This window comes from Natrix helvetica, assembly GCF_964273705.1.
Source record: "Natrix helvetica genome assembly, chromosome: 5".
Classification (NCBI taxonomy): Eukaryota; Metazoa; Chordata; class Lepidosauria; order Squamata; family Natricidae; genus Natrix; species Natrix helvetica.
This window is the reverse complement of record NC_138551.1, coordinates 72581484-72596847: the sequence shown is the minus strand read 5'-3', so window position 1 is coordinate 72596847 and position 15364 is coordinate 72581484. Positions and strand designations below refer to the sequence as shown.

The following is a 15364-nucleotide window of genomic DNA, read 5'->3' as shown; positions in this document are numbered from 1 at the left end:
AGTGTCAGAGGGATGGATCCACCCCTCAGAAGCTCCATTTCGACTGGCATTATTCAGGACAAATGTTGCAGAGCCTCTGCAATTGTTCATAAGGACGAACAACTGCCGTAGTGCTGCAAGATTCATAGTTTCAGGACTTCATAAACACTAGGGCAGGGGTTCTCGACCTGTGGGTCGGGACCCCTTTGGGGGTCGAACGACCCTTTCACACGGTTGCCTAAGACCATCGGAAAACACGTATTTTCGATGGTCTTAGGAACCGAGGCACCAATTTTATGGTTGGGGGTTACCTGAGAACCACTGCACTAGGGGGTGCTTATCGTGTGACTTCAAATGTTCGCTAAGGGGAACTCAGGAATTACCTGCATTGCATGTTAAAAAAAAGGCAGGGTTTCAATCCGTTACAAACTGTACTCTTTCCCCACTAGAGGGGGCTAGATGTCATGTTTGGTATAGAGTTTGAAATGAAAGATGGAACATGTTTGAAAGGCATAACTGGTAATTACTGTGGATTTCTGCTGTTCTTTTATCAGCAATTGGGCTAGTCAAATTCAACAACTTAAAATGAAATGATACCACAGCGTTTCCTAATAAGCAAAAGAAGATAGGACGCACATAGCCAGTATGTAACCTTAAAGTCAGTTCAAGTATGCCTGCTTCGAATAGGGCCACCTGCCTTTTAACAATACTATGCCGGCTGTGTATTCTCGGGTCAATGTATCCACTAGATTTTGAGCTTTAGGAGGAACGCCTTGCCATAAAAAAGATAAAGAAATGTAGCTTTCTGGAGCATTGCAGTTGCTAACATTATTTCATTTGAGAACTACAGTATCCTTGGTGTATTAGGATGTATTGCAAGAAAAATTCTCAATCATGGATGACATTTTTAGAGATTTATATCTCATCATTTTGGTACTATCTCAGGGCATCACACAAAAGCCAACAAAATTAAAATCTAAGGTGACAGCACAATAAAGTGAGCAGTGGTAGCAGACAAAAAGCCAAGAAAAGAAGAAGAACAAACTGGGGAAGTTGGGGTGGTGGTGATTTAAAAACCTACCTTTTAAGTAATTTAAATGTAAGACTTGATAGAGTTAAAAGTCAAAGTGAACATGATGGGCTTAGTTATATCTAAAATTTAGCAGTGAAGGCATTAGTAAAACATAATTATTTTACAAAGTCAATTCCAGAATTTGAATAGTACAGTAACACCAAGTTTTTCAAGTTAACATTAGAAGGCAAATCAACCATCTGAACGAAGTCTTTCAGATCAGTAGGGCATGCTGGCTTTCAGATTCCATAGGCCCAGATCAAGAATTTAAAGATTAAAAACATCAGCCTGATTTAGGATTGGACATTTGTGCAGGCCCAAGCAAATACTAAAGTAGAATATTAATACATAATGACAATCACAATTAATTAATGTTGCTGTTTCTAAGGGCAAGGAGACATCAAACAGAGAAAAACTGGGTCACCAGAGAAAGAGTGTCTCACTTTTTACTTGCTTCATCTGACTTGCTCTGGTGGGTGGAAGGAATTATTTCAGAATTTACAACATTTTTCATAAAAAAGTAATCCCAGAAGCGTCCTTTATGTCCCCCAGCAATTCCATCAGCAGCTCTTGCCCCAATTATCATTCACATCTTCTATCACATTTATATGCCTAGCGATAAATTATATCTTGTATCACTTACTTGGTCTATGCTTCTTCTGCCCACTTGGTCTAGTCTTCAGGAGTTAAACTGGGGTGGTCCACTTGTTATGTGAAGTTGTACCAGATGGGCTGAGTATGGCAAATTCATGCAGATGTATTTTAATCTCTTTTCTTCTTCAAAGAAGCCTGTGTGATGACTCAAAGGTTGTGTATTTAGCTCAGCCCAATCTGGAACCTCGCAGGTGTGTCCAACCCTGGCAAATTTAAGACCTCTGCCTTCAATTCCCAGAATTCCCAGAGCTGCCCAGAATCATGCATATGAAAGGGGCATAGATGTTAATCCAAGAAATCCTTAAAATTTGCTGCCAGTATATGTTCTCCAATTAATACTGTCCAATCCTCATGTTCTTTTCAGGCATTAAACCTGATCTTGGAAAGGGGCATTCAAAATAGATTACTTTGAGATCTGGACTGCCCTCTTATCCACTGGGATGGTTGAAATCAAGATGTCCCCAGAAATTTCTAGATATCGGCAAAATCTGTGAATATGGATGCAGTATATTGTTGGATCTAAGATTTCATTGTTTCTTCTGATTTCTTCTGCCTTAGAAACTAAAATAAATTAGTGAAAGCTGCATCTAGACAGAGTACATAGGCAGGGTAGAGCTCCTCCCAAATTATTTGGTAAGCTCTGCAATGTTCCAAAGAGGGATGTATCAATACAATACAATATAATACAATAGCAGAGTTGGAAGGTACCTTGGAGGTCTTCTAGTCCAACCCCCTGCCTAGGCAGGAAACCCTATACCCGTGATGGCGAACCTGTGGCATGCGGAGCCATGAGGCATTGCCCTGTCAGCTCCAGTACACATGCACCCGCTGGCCAGCTGATTTTCGACAGTTTTTTTTTAAAATCTCCGGAGGATTCCCTGAAGCCTCCAAAGGGCGAAAAACAGCCCTATGAAAACCAGAAATGAGGAGAGAGCTGCTGGAACGGGGGACAAGCGGCAAGGAAAGAGGCTTCTTTCACCCCACCCACCATTGCCCAGGTCCCCGCTTCTCCCAAGCATTTCTTTGCCTACCTGATTTCCAGCTCCATCGCGTTTCTTGCCATCGTGTGCAGAGAAACAAAGTTTATGGGACTAAAAAAAAAACTTCAATCAATCAATTACAACTTTGGGGGGTGAGGAGAGAGATCTCACAAAGTTGGAATTGATTGATTGAAGGGTTGGTTTTTTTTTAGTCTCACAAACTTTATCCTGTCCAAAACGGCAAGAAACACGATGGAAAAATGCTACGGAGGGGAAATTAAATAGGCAAAGAAATGCTTGGGAGAAGCCAGGACCTGGGTGATGGTGGGTGGGGCAGGCTCCATGGAGTGGTGCTGAAATGGAGAAAAGGGCAACAGAGCAGCCACCTTGAGGGAAAAAAGCTGCTTTTTCTTCTTTCCTTGCTGCTTGTCTTTCCCTCATGCAGATAGTTCTTTTCCTCATTTCCCTTTGGAATGCAGTGACCAGGCAGGATCCTCTGTGCTAGCACGGAGGAGGGGGGGGGGGAACAGAGCAGCCACCTTGAGGGAAAAAAGCTGCTTTTTCTTCTTTCCTTGCCGCTTGTCTTTCCCCTGTGCCAACAGCTCCCTTCCTCATTTGTCTATTGACTTTAGTGCCCAGGATCCTCTTTAATAGAAGGGGGGAAGTTAGCAACTGGACTCACACCTGCCATAGTAAAAAGGGCCCAATCTTTACACAGGAGAATGATAAGGGAAGGTTTTTTGACACAGGAGCACATTTGAGCATACCCCCACCCCCACCCCAATCTCTGCCAGTTTGTGGCAGATCAATTTCTCCCCTCACTGGTGTTAGCCAAGGGGAAGCAGCCAGAGCAGGGAGTGGCGAGGAAGCCTTGCGCAAAAATGTGTGGTCCACACAGGTGAGGGGGGGCATTAAGTTATGTGGGTGGGCACTCGAATTCGTGTGATAGCGTGCATGCATCTGCTTTTGGCACCCGAGGCGAAAAAGGTTCGCCATCACTGCCCTATACCGTTTCAGACAAATGGCTATCCAACATCTTCTTAAAGACTTCCAGCGTTGGGGCATTCACAACTTCTGGAGGCAAGCTGTTCCACTGATTAATTGTTCTAACTGTCAGGAAATTTCTCCTCAGTTCTAAGTTGCTTCTCTCCTTGATTAGTTTCCACCCATAGCTTCTTGTTCTACCCTCAGGTGCCTTGGAAAATAGTTTGACTCCCTCTTCTTTGTGGCAACCCCTGAGATATTGGAACACTCCTATCATGTCTCCCCTAGTCCTTCTTTCTATTAAAGTAGACATACCAAGTTCCTGCAACTGTTCTCCATATGTTTTAGTCTCCAATCCCCTAATCATCTTTGTTGCTCTTCTCTGCACTCTTTCTAGAGTCTCCACATCTTTTCTACATCGTGGCGACCAAAACTGAATGCAGTATTCGAAGTGTGGCCTTACCAAAGCATTATAAAGTGGTATTAACACTTCACGTGATCTTGATTCTATCCCTCTGTTGATGCAGCCTAGAATTGTGTTGGCTTTTTTTGGCAGCTGCTGCACACTGCTGGCTCATATTTAAATGGTTGTCCACTAGGACCCCAAGATCCCTTTCACAGTTACTACTGTTGAGCAAGGTACCACCTATACTGTACCTGTGCATTTTGTTTTTGTTGCCTAAATGTAGAACCTTACTCTTTTCACCATTGAGTTTCATTTTATTAGATAGTGCCCAATGTTCAAGTTTGTCAAGATCCTTCTGTATCTTACGTCTGTCTTCTGTAGTGTTGGCTATTCCTGCCAGCTTGGTGTCATCTGCAAATTTGATGAGTTCCCCATTTATTCCCTCATCCAAATCATTGATGAAGATGTATCGGGGTGAAATTCAGCAGGTTCTGACAGGGTCTGGAGAACCGATAGCAGAAATTCTGAGTAATTTGGAGAACTGGCAAATACCACATCTGACTGGCCCCAGAGTGGGGTGGGAATGGAGATTTTTCAATATCCTTCCCTCGCCACGCCCACCAAGCCACGCCCACAGAACCGGTAGTAAAAAAAAAAATCAATTTCACTGCTAGGATGTATGCATAAACAGGGATCAATGCACCATGGCATTTGCTGCAAGCTGCAATTCTATCCAAATGTGTTAGCCAAGAATAATGTGTCATACATGAACAACTATACAGTATACACACATGAAGAGTTCAATTGGCTACTTTATTGCTCATGCCTATTCCACAGGAATCTTCTCAGACTGGCAGTTTGCACTTGGGCCAGATGTGTGTGTGTGTGTGTGTGTGTGTGTTGGACCTTGCTTCCCTACGCAAAGGTCCTGGATTAATTCTCTGCTTGGCTCCTCCCTCTGGTTCTGCCAGTCTCTCTCCGACAAAATGAATGTCATAGCATCATGTCTCAGGGTCTGCCCTTTACAATATTTGTCAATATTGTGACACAAACATAAATGGGGCAGAGTTTGCATCCTTGCATCACAATTGCCTATTTGTCATTTGCCCTCCATTGTTACGGCTGGCTGGGAAATGCTAGGATTTAAAGCCCACATATCTGAAAGTTGTCAAGGCTGAAAAACACTGGCTAGCCCAGGGGTGTCCAAACTTGGGAACTTTAAGACTTGTGGACTTCAACTCCCAGAATTCCCCAGCCAGCCTGGCTGGGGAATTCTGGGAGTTGAAGTCCACAAGTCTTAAAGTTCCCAAGTTTGGACACCCCTGGGCTAGACAATTGCCCAATATATTGTAGAGCTTAAACCTCACCACCAGCATGTTTTCTCACTGTTACATCTTTACTTTTGTTCCCTAACAGCTATCCCTGGTCCTCTGGCTTGCCTAGGCACAAGGAACTCTGGGACTGGTAGTTTCTGAGATTATTTTTTCCCACTACGACCATCACACTGCCATCCTCATGATGATATATACAACTTGCCTGCAACAGTGATATACTGTATTCCTACAACAATGGCTTAGGCATGCTATAAATTGTTAGTGCCGGAAAGCCTCAGTCTGTCACCTTGGAAAGACAAATATTTCTGGCTCTTAAGCTACTGCAGTCAGCAACCATACAACCTGATGAAATGGTCTGTCTTGAATCTTGCAAAACTATCCAAGCTTATAAAACCCCAGCAATTCATCCCGGAGCCTTGGCAGGCTTATGAGATTTAGATCATTTTCAAAAGTTAAAAATGGTTTATTTTAATTCTATTTGTGATACAGTTCCAGTGGAAAAAAGAAAGGAGGGATGTTTAGAAGGCAGTGAAGCTGGCTGGCTGGAAAATCGGCTGGGCTGCAATGGCTGCTGAAGATTATGGAGGATCCCTTTGTGGAGTGGGAGAAAAGGACCGGAGGGGAAACTGGCATAGGAGCCAAACACAAGGCAGGTGCACATCAGAAAATAAAGATATGGTTGACAAATGAAGGCAGATGCTAAAAAATAAAGACCTTTGTTAGGTGGTTTCAAAGAAAAAAGCACAAGCCTGTTTGACGATAACCATCTTGGCCAGGATTCCAAAACCTTCATATTCTTATCTTAGTTACTAACACCGGAACAATAAAATTTATATTACAACAAACACTAAGTCAGGTGGTGAAAAAGCACAATAATTTTGTGAATGATTTCTTTCCTGCTGAAAAGCTGCAGTACCCAAGGTAAATAATATATTACTTTTCCAATATTCTACTTTGGTGCCTGGCTTCAAAGTTAGCTATGAGCAATTCTATTAATGAGAGGCAAACAGATCCAAATCTCTCCTGGGTTCATGCTGCTATTGTGGAAGGGAAGGAGGGAAATGTTCTTCTCCAGCTTTGATGAGAATTTGAAGCAGGAAAGAAACTACAGGGCGTTAAGAAGACTGTGAGATGTTTACATTCATTTTCTGACTTAAGAAATGAATCTGAATGTAGGAGCCCAATAAGGGAAGCAACAAAGATATTCTTTTGGGTTGTATATAGTATAAATCATTAAGCCAAGCAAAATGGATATTGCTCTTTTGGGCCATATTATTTTCAGGGAGGAAAGTCATTGTAGTAACCATCTAGATATCTACTGAAAAATTAATTCACTCTGCAAAATTCGTTAGTAGTTTTGCTGATTTCAATTTTCTAGAAGGTTGCCAGGGTCCTCCTGATTGGACCCTAACCAAGAGGGAAGATCTGGATGAAGACATAAAAGCACTGGGAGAAACTGACCATGCCATTTTGCAGTTCAAGATGCTACCAAAAGACAATCTGGAGTGCAGGCTTACTTGATTACAGAATGTCCAGATTCAACAAATTTAGAAATATATCTGGGAGGTGGGGATGGCATGGATAAGTTAAAGCTAAAGAGGGTTAGGAATTTTTCAATAGGATACTAGACATACAAATGCATTCCTAAATGGTAGAGCAATTGTTTCCTCAGATTGCATCCAGTTTTGGATACCACACTGTAGTAAGTCCCAAATGTGCTTTTTCAAGAGGCAACTGGGCTTTTTCTTTGAAGACGTTTCGCTTCTCATCCAAGAAACTTCTTCAGCTCTAATGGAGGGTGGGGAATGGGAGAATTTATACTCCTTGCAGATGGCTGGTCATTTGCCTTCTTTTGGCCTCAACGACTCACTAAAAAGATGCAAATGACCAGCTGTCTGCAAGGAATATAAATCCTTCCATTCCCCACCCTCCAGCCAGAGTGGAAGAAGCTTCTTGGATGAGAAGTGAAACATCTTCAAAGAAAAAACAGAAAGTCCAGTTGTCTCTTGAAAAAACACCTTTGGGACAACCATGACCTGGATGACTAAGAATCTCCAAAAAATTCTTTTTGATGAAGGCTTCAGCCTCCTGTACTGTATTGATTCTAATCCTCCCAGAAGATCAACATTCCTTCTGGCAATAACCATCTGAACCAGGTTCCTTTATTATATAATTTCTTTGATAAGGAGGTATACTTCCTCCTTCTCTCTCTTATCTTTTTTGGAATCTGCTTAAGAATGGTGATTTCTTTGTCTTTATATATCAATGGTCTCTCCCTTTGGGTCCCAAGTACCTCGTCCCTTGTTGTCTTCCTGAGAAATTTAACATGTACCTCCCTTGGAACATTATGACTTCTACCATATGCTGGATTTATCCTATAGACTAGATCCATATCCCACCACAATTGATTTTTGTCTCTTAATATAGTCTGCTAATATTGTACTCATAACTTCCTTAAGGTCTTCATTTTCTGTCTCTGGTAGGTTCTGGAATCTAAGAAAAAAGAACATTCTTTCAAATTCTATTTTTGCCAAAAAGTTTTCCAAGTCTGCATTTCCCTTCCGAATTGTTTTAATTTCTTCCCCCAGTCCAGCCGCTCCCTCCTCTAACACCAAATTTTTTTGTTTATTTTCTGCAATATGATTTTTAACGTCTCTAAGTTCTTTCTCTACTCAAAAGATTTTCTGTCCCCCTTTTTTTCCCTTTAGAACCCAATGGTGCTTAGGTTTCTACTACAATAGGGAATCATGGAGACAGTAAGAGCTGCACTAAAATATTAAAAATGGAATAAAATTATTATGTTTCTGTATCAGTGTCATGTTGTTTAGCATGAAGAAAAAAATGGGGAAAGCTTTATTTAAAAAAAAATCGCCTAAAGCTAACAAAGTATCTTGGGCTTGTTTTGAAATGAGAACAACAAATCACTTTCAGTCTCAAGCAAACATTGAAATGCAAAGCAGTATTTCTGCTTGTGAAGTTCAAGTTTGCCGTATAGTCTACAAGTCAAACTATGTATTACCATAAATATTCAAAAATGTGTGCCAAAATCAATCAACGCCTTTTTCTTACATATATGACAAGCAGGCCAGTGCAGGAGCCTTATTTCTAGACGCAGTAAAGTTACCTGTTGTTATGAAACAGTCTTCAAGTATTTCAGGACACCAAAAATTGTAGAAAACATGACAAACTATGTAGGTGAATGCCATACACACAGACACACACACACACAATGTAGAATCAGAATGTTCCTTTTGAGTACCAGCTATGAGTGATGCTCATCTTTGATTAGCATCATTATGATGCTCATCATTAAAAATAATAACATTTTTAAAATTAACACTTGATTTATTCTACAACCAGGGGAGTAACTCTTCATTCTCTGATGTGATAACAGTGAAACACAACAGGGTTCACTCATCCAGAGTCTGTAATGTTTTAGTCACGGAGGACTTTAGCTGCTTCCATCTGTAAATTATTAGCCCTCAAAAACACGTTTTGCAAGAACAGGTGGAGGCTGGTTGTTGTTGCTGTAACTCTCCTTTGAATCAGACTGTACAAACGGGAAACACTCGTGCATGCATCATCTGACCTATTTTTAGACTTCAATTCTGGATGCCGTTTCAAATTCATTTAACAATCAGAAAATGAATCTGTTTTGAGAGAATGCCTAGGAGCAACACTTCTGTCTCATTTAGCTAGCAACTTGCTCTGAATTATAGCAATGGTGAGATGTAGTGATGCAACCACAGGTTGAGAGAATGTGCAAATAATTGGCAACGTTTGCAGCCTTACAAAATTCCATCTTATATTATTTTTGATAATCTTTAGATTATTAATTCATGCTCTACTATTATGCGATTTACAAGATTAGATGATACAAGGGGTGAGAATAAAAAACGTTTTCTCACTTTTTCAAACACAAAGAATTACTTCATATTATTTGGCACTGGGGCCATTTGTAGGCTGAATATATAGCTGGTGCAGGAAATCTAAATCACATGGACTATTAATCTGTCAAGCTCTTTGTATAAAGAATCAAGTTTGAAATATGTATCAAAACAGAAGTACTTGAAGGGTGAAGTGGAGAGGAAGTAGTCTCGTCTTTGAACATTAATGCTAGAGCTGTGTGCATTTCTCTTAATGTAATTTTTTTTTTATCTGAATAACTTTTGGGATCCTGAATAGTAACCTACATGTACTATTCAGGGGTCTCCAACCTTGGCAACTTTAAGATTTGTGGACTTCAACTCCCAGAATTCCTCAGCCAGCAAAGCAAAGCCAGCAGAGCAAAGGTGGCTGAGGAATTCTGGGAGTTGGAGTCCACAAATTTTAAAGTTGCCAAGGTTGGAGACCCTTGTACTATATGAACAAGCCAGTAAATGACACACACACAAAAAAAAGCAGAATCAGAATGTTCCTTTGAGTACTGGCTATGAGTGAAATTAATTCTCTATATCAGCTTCCTCAGATGGCAAAGATGACCTAATTTCTATTTTATTATTTGCTAGCCTTTCAGTGTTATTTTTCTACGTGATGAGATGGTTGGATTAATTAACTTCCAATTTATTTAAATTCTGCAGTTAATTGGGGCAATTCATTTAAAAGTGATTGCTGCAGTCTTTATAAATACAGCACATGCTTATATATGCTGGAAATAGTTCTGTGGTATGTACAGAATATCCTGGGCCAAAGATCGTACTATTTGAAGCAGTTATCTTCACAAATTAAGATATTTGTTGGATTTTACAGTTAAGGAGGAAAGACAAAGGATTGTATAGAACCAAATTAAGATGGAAACTTTAAAAAGTTAGTTTGATCTAGTATCACAGAGATGCACTATTCACAGACCTTCCACTTGGGTCCTCACCCCACTTGGGTCCTCACCATGTTTCCCGAAAGTAAACCCCAAATCTACTCTAGATCTTACAATTTCCCAATCCAGAGTTGGAAGATGCAAGGGAGCCATTGGGAGATGAAAAATGGATTCTACCAGCAGCATTTTGTTAGTGATAACTTTTAATTGTCTATGGATATCTCAATCATATGGGTCATGGTTGTCCCAAAGGTGCTTTTTCCAAAAGGATGAATTGAAGAAGCTTCTTGGATGAGAAGTGAAATGTGAAAAAATCAAGAAAGTCCAGCTGCGTTTTGGAAAAGCCACTTTTTTTTTTAACTTTTGGGATGTGTGTTTTTTAATGTTGTACGCCGCCCTGAGTCCTTTTGGAGAAGGGCGGCATATAAATCCAAACAAACAAACAAACAAACAAACTTTTGGATAACCTTTTATTATATTAACTGCTGTTCCGAAAGAGCTATAAATGCCTTTTTTTAAAAAATGTAGGTGTTACTTGACTCCAAATTGATTCTGGATGGCCCACAATAAACATACAGAACAAAACAAAGACTAAATTTATTTTTATCTGGCATTTCTTAATATAAGTGCTTAGCAAACAACATTCCAAGGACCAAAGGTTGAAGATTGTTTTTCCTTCCAATATTTGTTATACAATAGTTTATTTTTGACAATAATTATTATTATAGCAGTAGTAGTTTTTCATACAGCTATTGTGCGTTTTCTTGTGCTGAAGTAAAAATTTATTCATGTGATTGCCTGGATAATCCCTGCAGTTTTCTTGGCCAGTTTTTCAGAAGTGGTTTGCCATTGCATCCTTCCTAGGGCTGAGAAAACAACTGGCCCTGGTCATCCAGCTGGCTTTGTGCTTCAGGAAAGTTTAGAAGACAAGTTTCTTTGCTCTCATGTCACATTTATACTGTATTTGCATAAAAAATGCATATTTAGGTCATTCCCAAGCAGTGGGATTTGTTTCCTCAGAGGTTATGTTCCATGCTTTTTATATTTCAAAAAGCTGTATGGTACATTCCTTCTTTTACTTAATTAATGCTAGTAGCATTTTTAATTTCATTCTTTAACTGTTTATAGTTCATTTGAACTCTTTCTGGCATTTGCATTTTTGCCAGCTACACGGGTCACGTGTTTGAGTAAAAGAATGGAAAATAATTCAATTAAATACATATTTAATGTACCCTTAAATCAATAAAAGGCTTAACATTGGTATTCTGCTATTTTGCTGGAGTATAGCATCTCACCATTAGATGGAAGAAAATCCATTTGAGAGAATGACCTATAAACTCCCATTGAAAAAAGGAGACAGGACTAGAACTAGGATTTCAAACTTATATTATTCTATTTCTCTTTATAAAGAGCAGAAATGTATCCCATTTCTCATGGGCCAATATAGATGAAGTAAATCCCTCCCCAAAACCAATCGGAAGGCCTGATCTGAATCCTCCAGCTTTCAACCTTGCACAGCTAAATTATTCATGTACAGCGACAGAAGTCTGAGAAAGTGATTCATTTTTTTCTCATTTTATCTTTGTTCCCTTGTTCTCAGAGTTATTTGTAGACCAAGAACCTAGTGCAGAAGTCACTGCTTTCAGTGCTGTTAAGACAAGAATGAACTTTAGTTTCTCTGAATGTGGCCAAATTCTGCTATGCTATATGTAAAATTAGGCAAACTTTAACTGCCCACTGTTAATCCACCAACAATTGCAATATATGACTGTCTTTCGTTTTTATCTTTTACTATTATTGTTTTAATGCTTTTATTTGCTGGTGTGTGACCGTAATAAAATTGATGATACTTTTTACAATACTATTCCTTGCCACATGAGCTATGTTCACATTATCCACAGTAGTTGTGCCACTGTAGGGGTGTCTGTGAATGGAGGCCCATTGGGAATAAAAGCACCAAAATAGCAGGGACATATGGGCAAAGTCTTGCCTCTCTTTTTATTAAGTCTTGCAAGCATTGGTCAGACAGAAGAAAAAAGTATTGTGGCTCCCATCAGATTTATTCTAATGATCCCTCACAGACATTTCTGTTTCATTGTATTCACTGTCTAATGACCCACATATTGTGTTTGGGGGCAGAATGGATACAGGGTGCCTCAGAGGTAATGGTTGCTTAATCCACTGCTTTTTTGTCTTAAATAAATACATTTCAGAGAATAAAATACAGCATAGCCAATGTCTTTGTAAACAGTAACCATCAAATTGGTATCACACATGTTAAAACAGAGAACAAGAACTGACTTTGAAATTTTGCTAATTTTGAAGAATTTTATTGAATGTAAATAACAAAGGCAAAATGAGTCACGGCCATCATTTTATGGGATAATATGGAATATATAAGATCATATTTGCTATAGTGCTTTAAATATAATAAACCTGTCTTTACGTCTTATAAAAAGTTAACTGTATGCAGCTGATCTCCATAAACACGGCTTTTTATTTATTTATAAGGTCTACACTTGATACTTGGGAAAAAAGTATATAAATAATTTGCTTTAAAAGTTCAAGACTAACCAAAGACTAAAAACACACTGGCACCTCCACAATTCTGTTAAAAAAAATCTGCTATCTTTAAAGACTAGATGCATTTGTATACCAGCTCTAAAGTGACACTATGACACCTACTTCCATCAATATTCAGAGCACACTTGTATTTAATATATCCATGCTGTCACAATACTGAGTGACAATGTTTCCTAACAATATGTTCAAGAATCTCCTACTGTTATAGGTATACTAAATCATAAGCCCCTACTGGCTTGATAAATGCTTACTGGTCAGTTGCAACTATCAACTTTAGGGCAATAATTTTGATACAATCTATTTGGTGAAGTAGCTCTTCATCATCTGGCAGGATCAAAAAAAATATTGGGAATGATTTTGAGACCTTACATCTAAACATGGCTAGTTCCAGCCATAGTTCATTGTTTTAATTATGATGAAGATTCCAAAGAGATAACAAAACCATAGCTGTCCTAAGCACACTCAAGGCGAAAGTAGAGACATAACTGAATGAAATCTACCTGTCACATTATAAGCAAGAGTGAGAGGAGGGGAAGAATGCTTTATTCATGGTTTATTTGGGATTAAATTATTACCTGCTTATAGTAAATTTTAAACTAAGCTTGGAAATCTATTTCCAATTATGCTATCCTCATTTTGACATCAATCGTTAGCCATGATCTAGGCCAGACGTTTAGCCTACACACCCACATACAATGTCAATGACAATGTGTGCAGCATGACATCACAACACAAAGTCTGCACTTTTGCAATTGTACTGCAACATTGGATGCATGTTTCACCACTTGCCTTCTTCCCCAGAAAATGTCTATGGCTTCCATTGATACAACACTCCATAAATGTGTTTTAGGGCAGTTATCGTAGAATTTATCAAAGTTACCAGCAATTATAATGTCTGCAATTATAATCAATTAAATGTAAGTGTAAATGAAATTAAATCAGTTATAGAGTTTGCCATAGCATCACAATTTTGGGGGACTGTGGTCCCTGACATGCCATTCTGAAAAAAATCCTGTACTCTACTTCTTTAGGTAATCAGATGTAACACTTCACCATGGTAAAAGGAAACAATTTAAGGCTTACCATTATGTGCACAGAGGAACAAGACAGGTAAGCATTTGGCCTTATGTGTGTAGGGTTTTTCCAGTAAAAAAGGGGGGAATAGAAACAAGTTGTTTGTATCAAAATAGTACAGGTGTCATTCCCAGACAAAAGGCATAAATTATTGGTAGAAAATTAAAAAAAAACATGTATTCAGGTATTTCTTGGATATAACCTAATCTACAGCTAGCATGTCAGAAAGTTTTTCATTAGAAATCTGTACAATTGCAGGCATATTAATGAAGATTTAGGGGAATTCTGGGAATGCATTTACTATGTGTAACGAAATCTATACATTAGGAAAGGGTATATTTATTGTTTTGACTTAGAAAAGAAAAAATGGGAAATTTTATCCTGAGTTACAAGGCAAATCATTTTCATATTTCTTTGTTGTAAACTCCCATTCAAGCCTTTTAATTTGGCAGTGTAAAACAATCTGTTTTCCAAATATTTTCAGTAAAAAGAAGTGCTTGGGGAGTGCAGACAAGGCAGATTCTTTTTGTGATGATAAGTTATTTAAAAGGAATGTAAAATGCACCCGCATAATTCATCTATCCTAATGGAAACCTTAGAGATGCTCTTTTAAGATCCACTGATACTGATAGGAAATTTAGGCCATGGGTTTAATAGCATCTGGGCATGGCCAGTGTATAATTAAAGTTATATGCAGGTATTTTCAGCCAAGAATTATTATGACAGAGATGTAATATTGGAGCGTCCACCTGGGGGTGCGATAATTTTCTGCGCAGTACGTCTTGCAATATGGTCATCTGCTTGAGATCCTAGAAGAGATATAAAATAGACTGTTTACATATAAGTAAATGAAAACATGTATTTGATCATACAGTATGCTCTTATAGTTGCAATTACATGGTGATAATTAAAAGCAAGTTAAGCATGCAATTTTACATATACTCTCTCTCTCTGTATGAATATGTATACATGTATGTATATGTATATGTGTATGTGTGTTGTGTATATAATTACATATCAGTTATCATATAGTCGATATGGTGTGGATGTGTGTATACATACACCCCCCACCATATCTACTATATAACTATATATGTAATTCCTCCAAAGTAAACAGTGTTTAACCAGATGTGATTTGTTTTTGATTAGACTTCATAGAATTACTCTACCAAACATATTTATGCTGACAAAGGAAACTGAATAAATTAATGCCAAATTGCCAATTTCATGTGAAAAGAGGTTTTGGAAACCAAGTCTTCATATTCACATGTACAAGAATGCTTTAAAAAAAAGCCTTCAACTTCCAGTCTTTTAATCAAATTTGAGGAACTACTAAAAGAGAGGAATTTTGTATACATTAGTTTCAATAGAAGAGATTTATGATTGTGCTTAACTTCCATAATTGAAATTAATAAAACATTAAAAATGCTTAGCTAGCTGGAATAGACCCAAGGGGTTCTCGAATGCTTTGTATGTAAGTATTTA

The 15364-nt window shown here is 38.5% G+C and overlaps 1 protein-coding gene across 2 annotated transcripts in view; it reads right to left on the bottom strand.

The window, feature by feature from the left end:
* Positions 1-12124: 12124 nt before the first annotated feature.
* DPYSL4 (dihydropyrimidinase like 4) overlaps positions 12125-15364 on the bottom strand; it is a 42382-nt gene continuing 39142 nt past the window's right edge. For both annotated transcript variants that reach the window (XM_081955462.1, XM_081955463.1), the window contains exon 14: positions 12125-14688. In XM_081955462.1, coding sequence (XP_081811588.1) covers positions 14597-14688 — 92 coding nt within the window. In that variant the 3' untranslated portion in view covers positions 12125-14596. The remainder of the gene's footprint in view (positions 14689-15364) is intronic.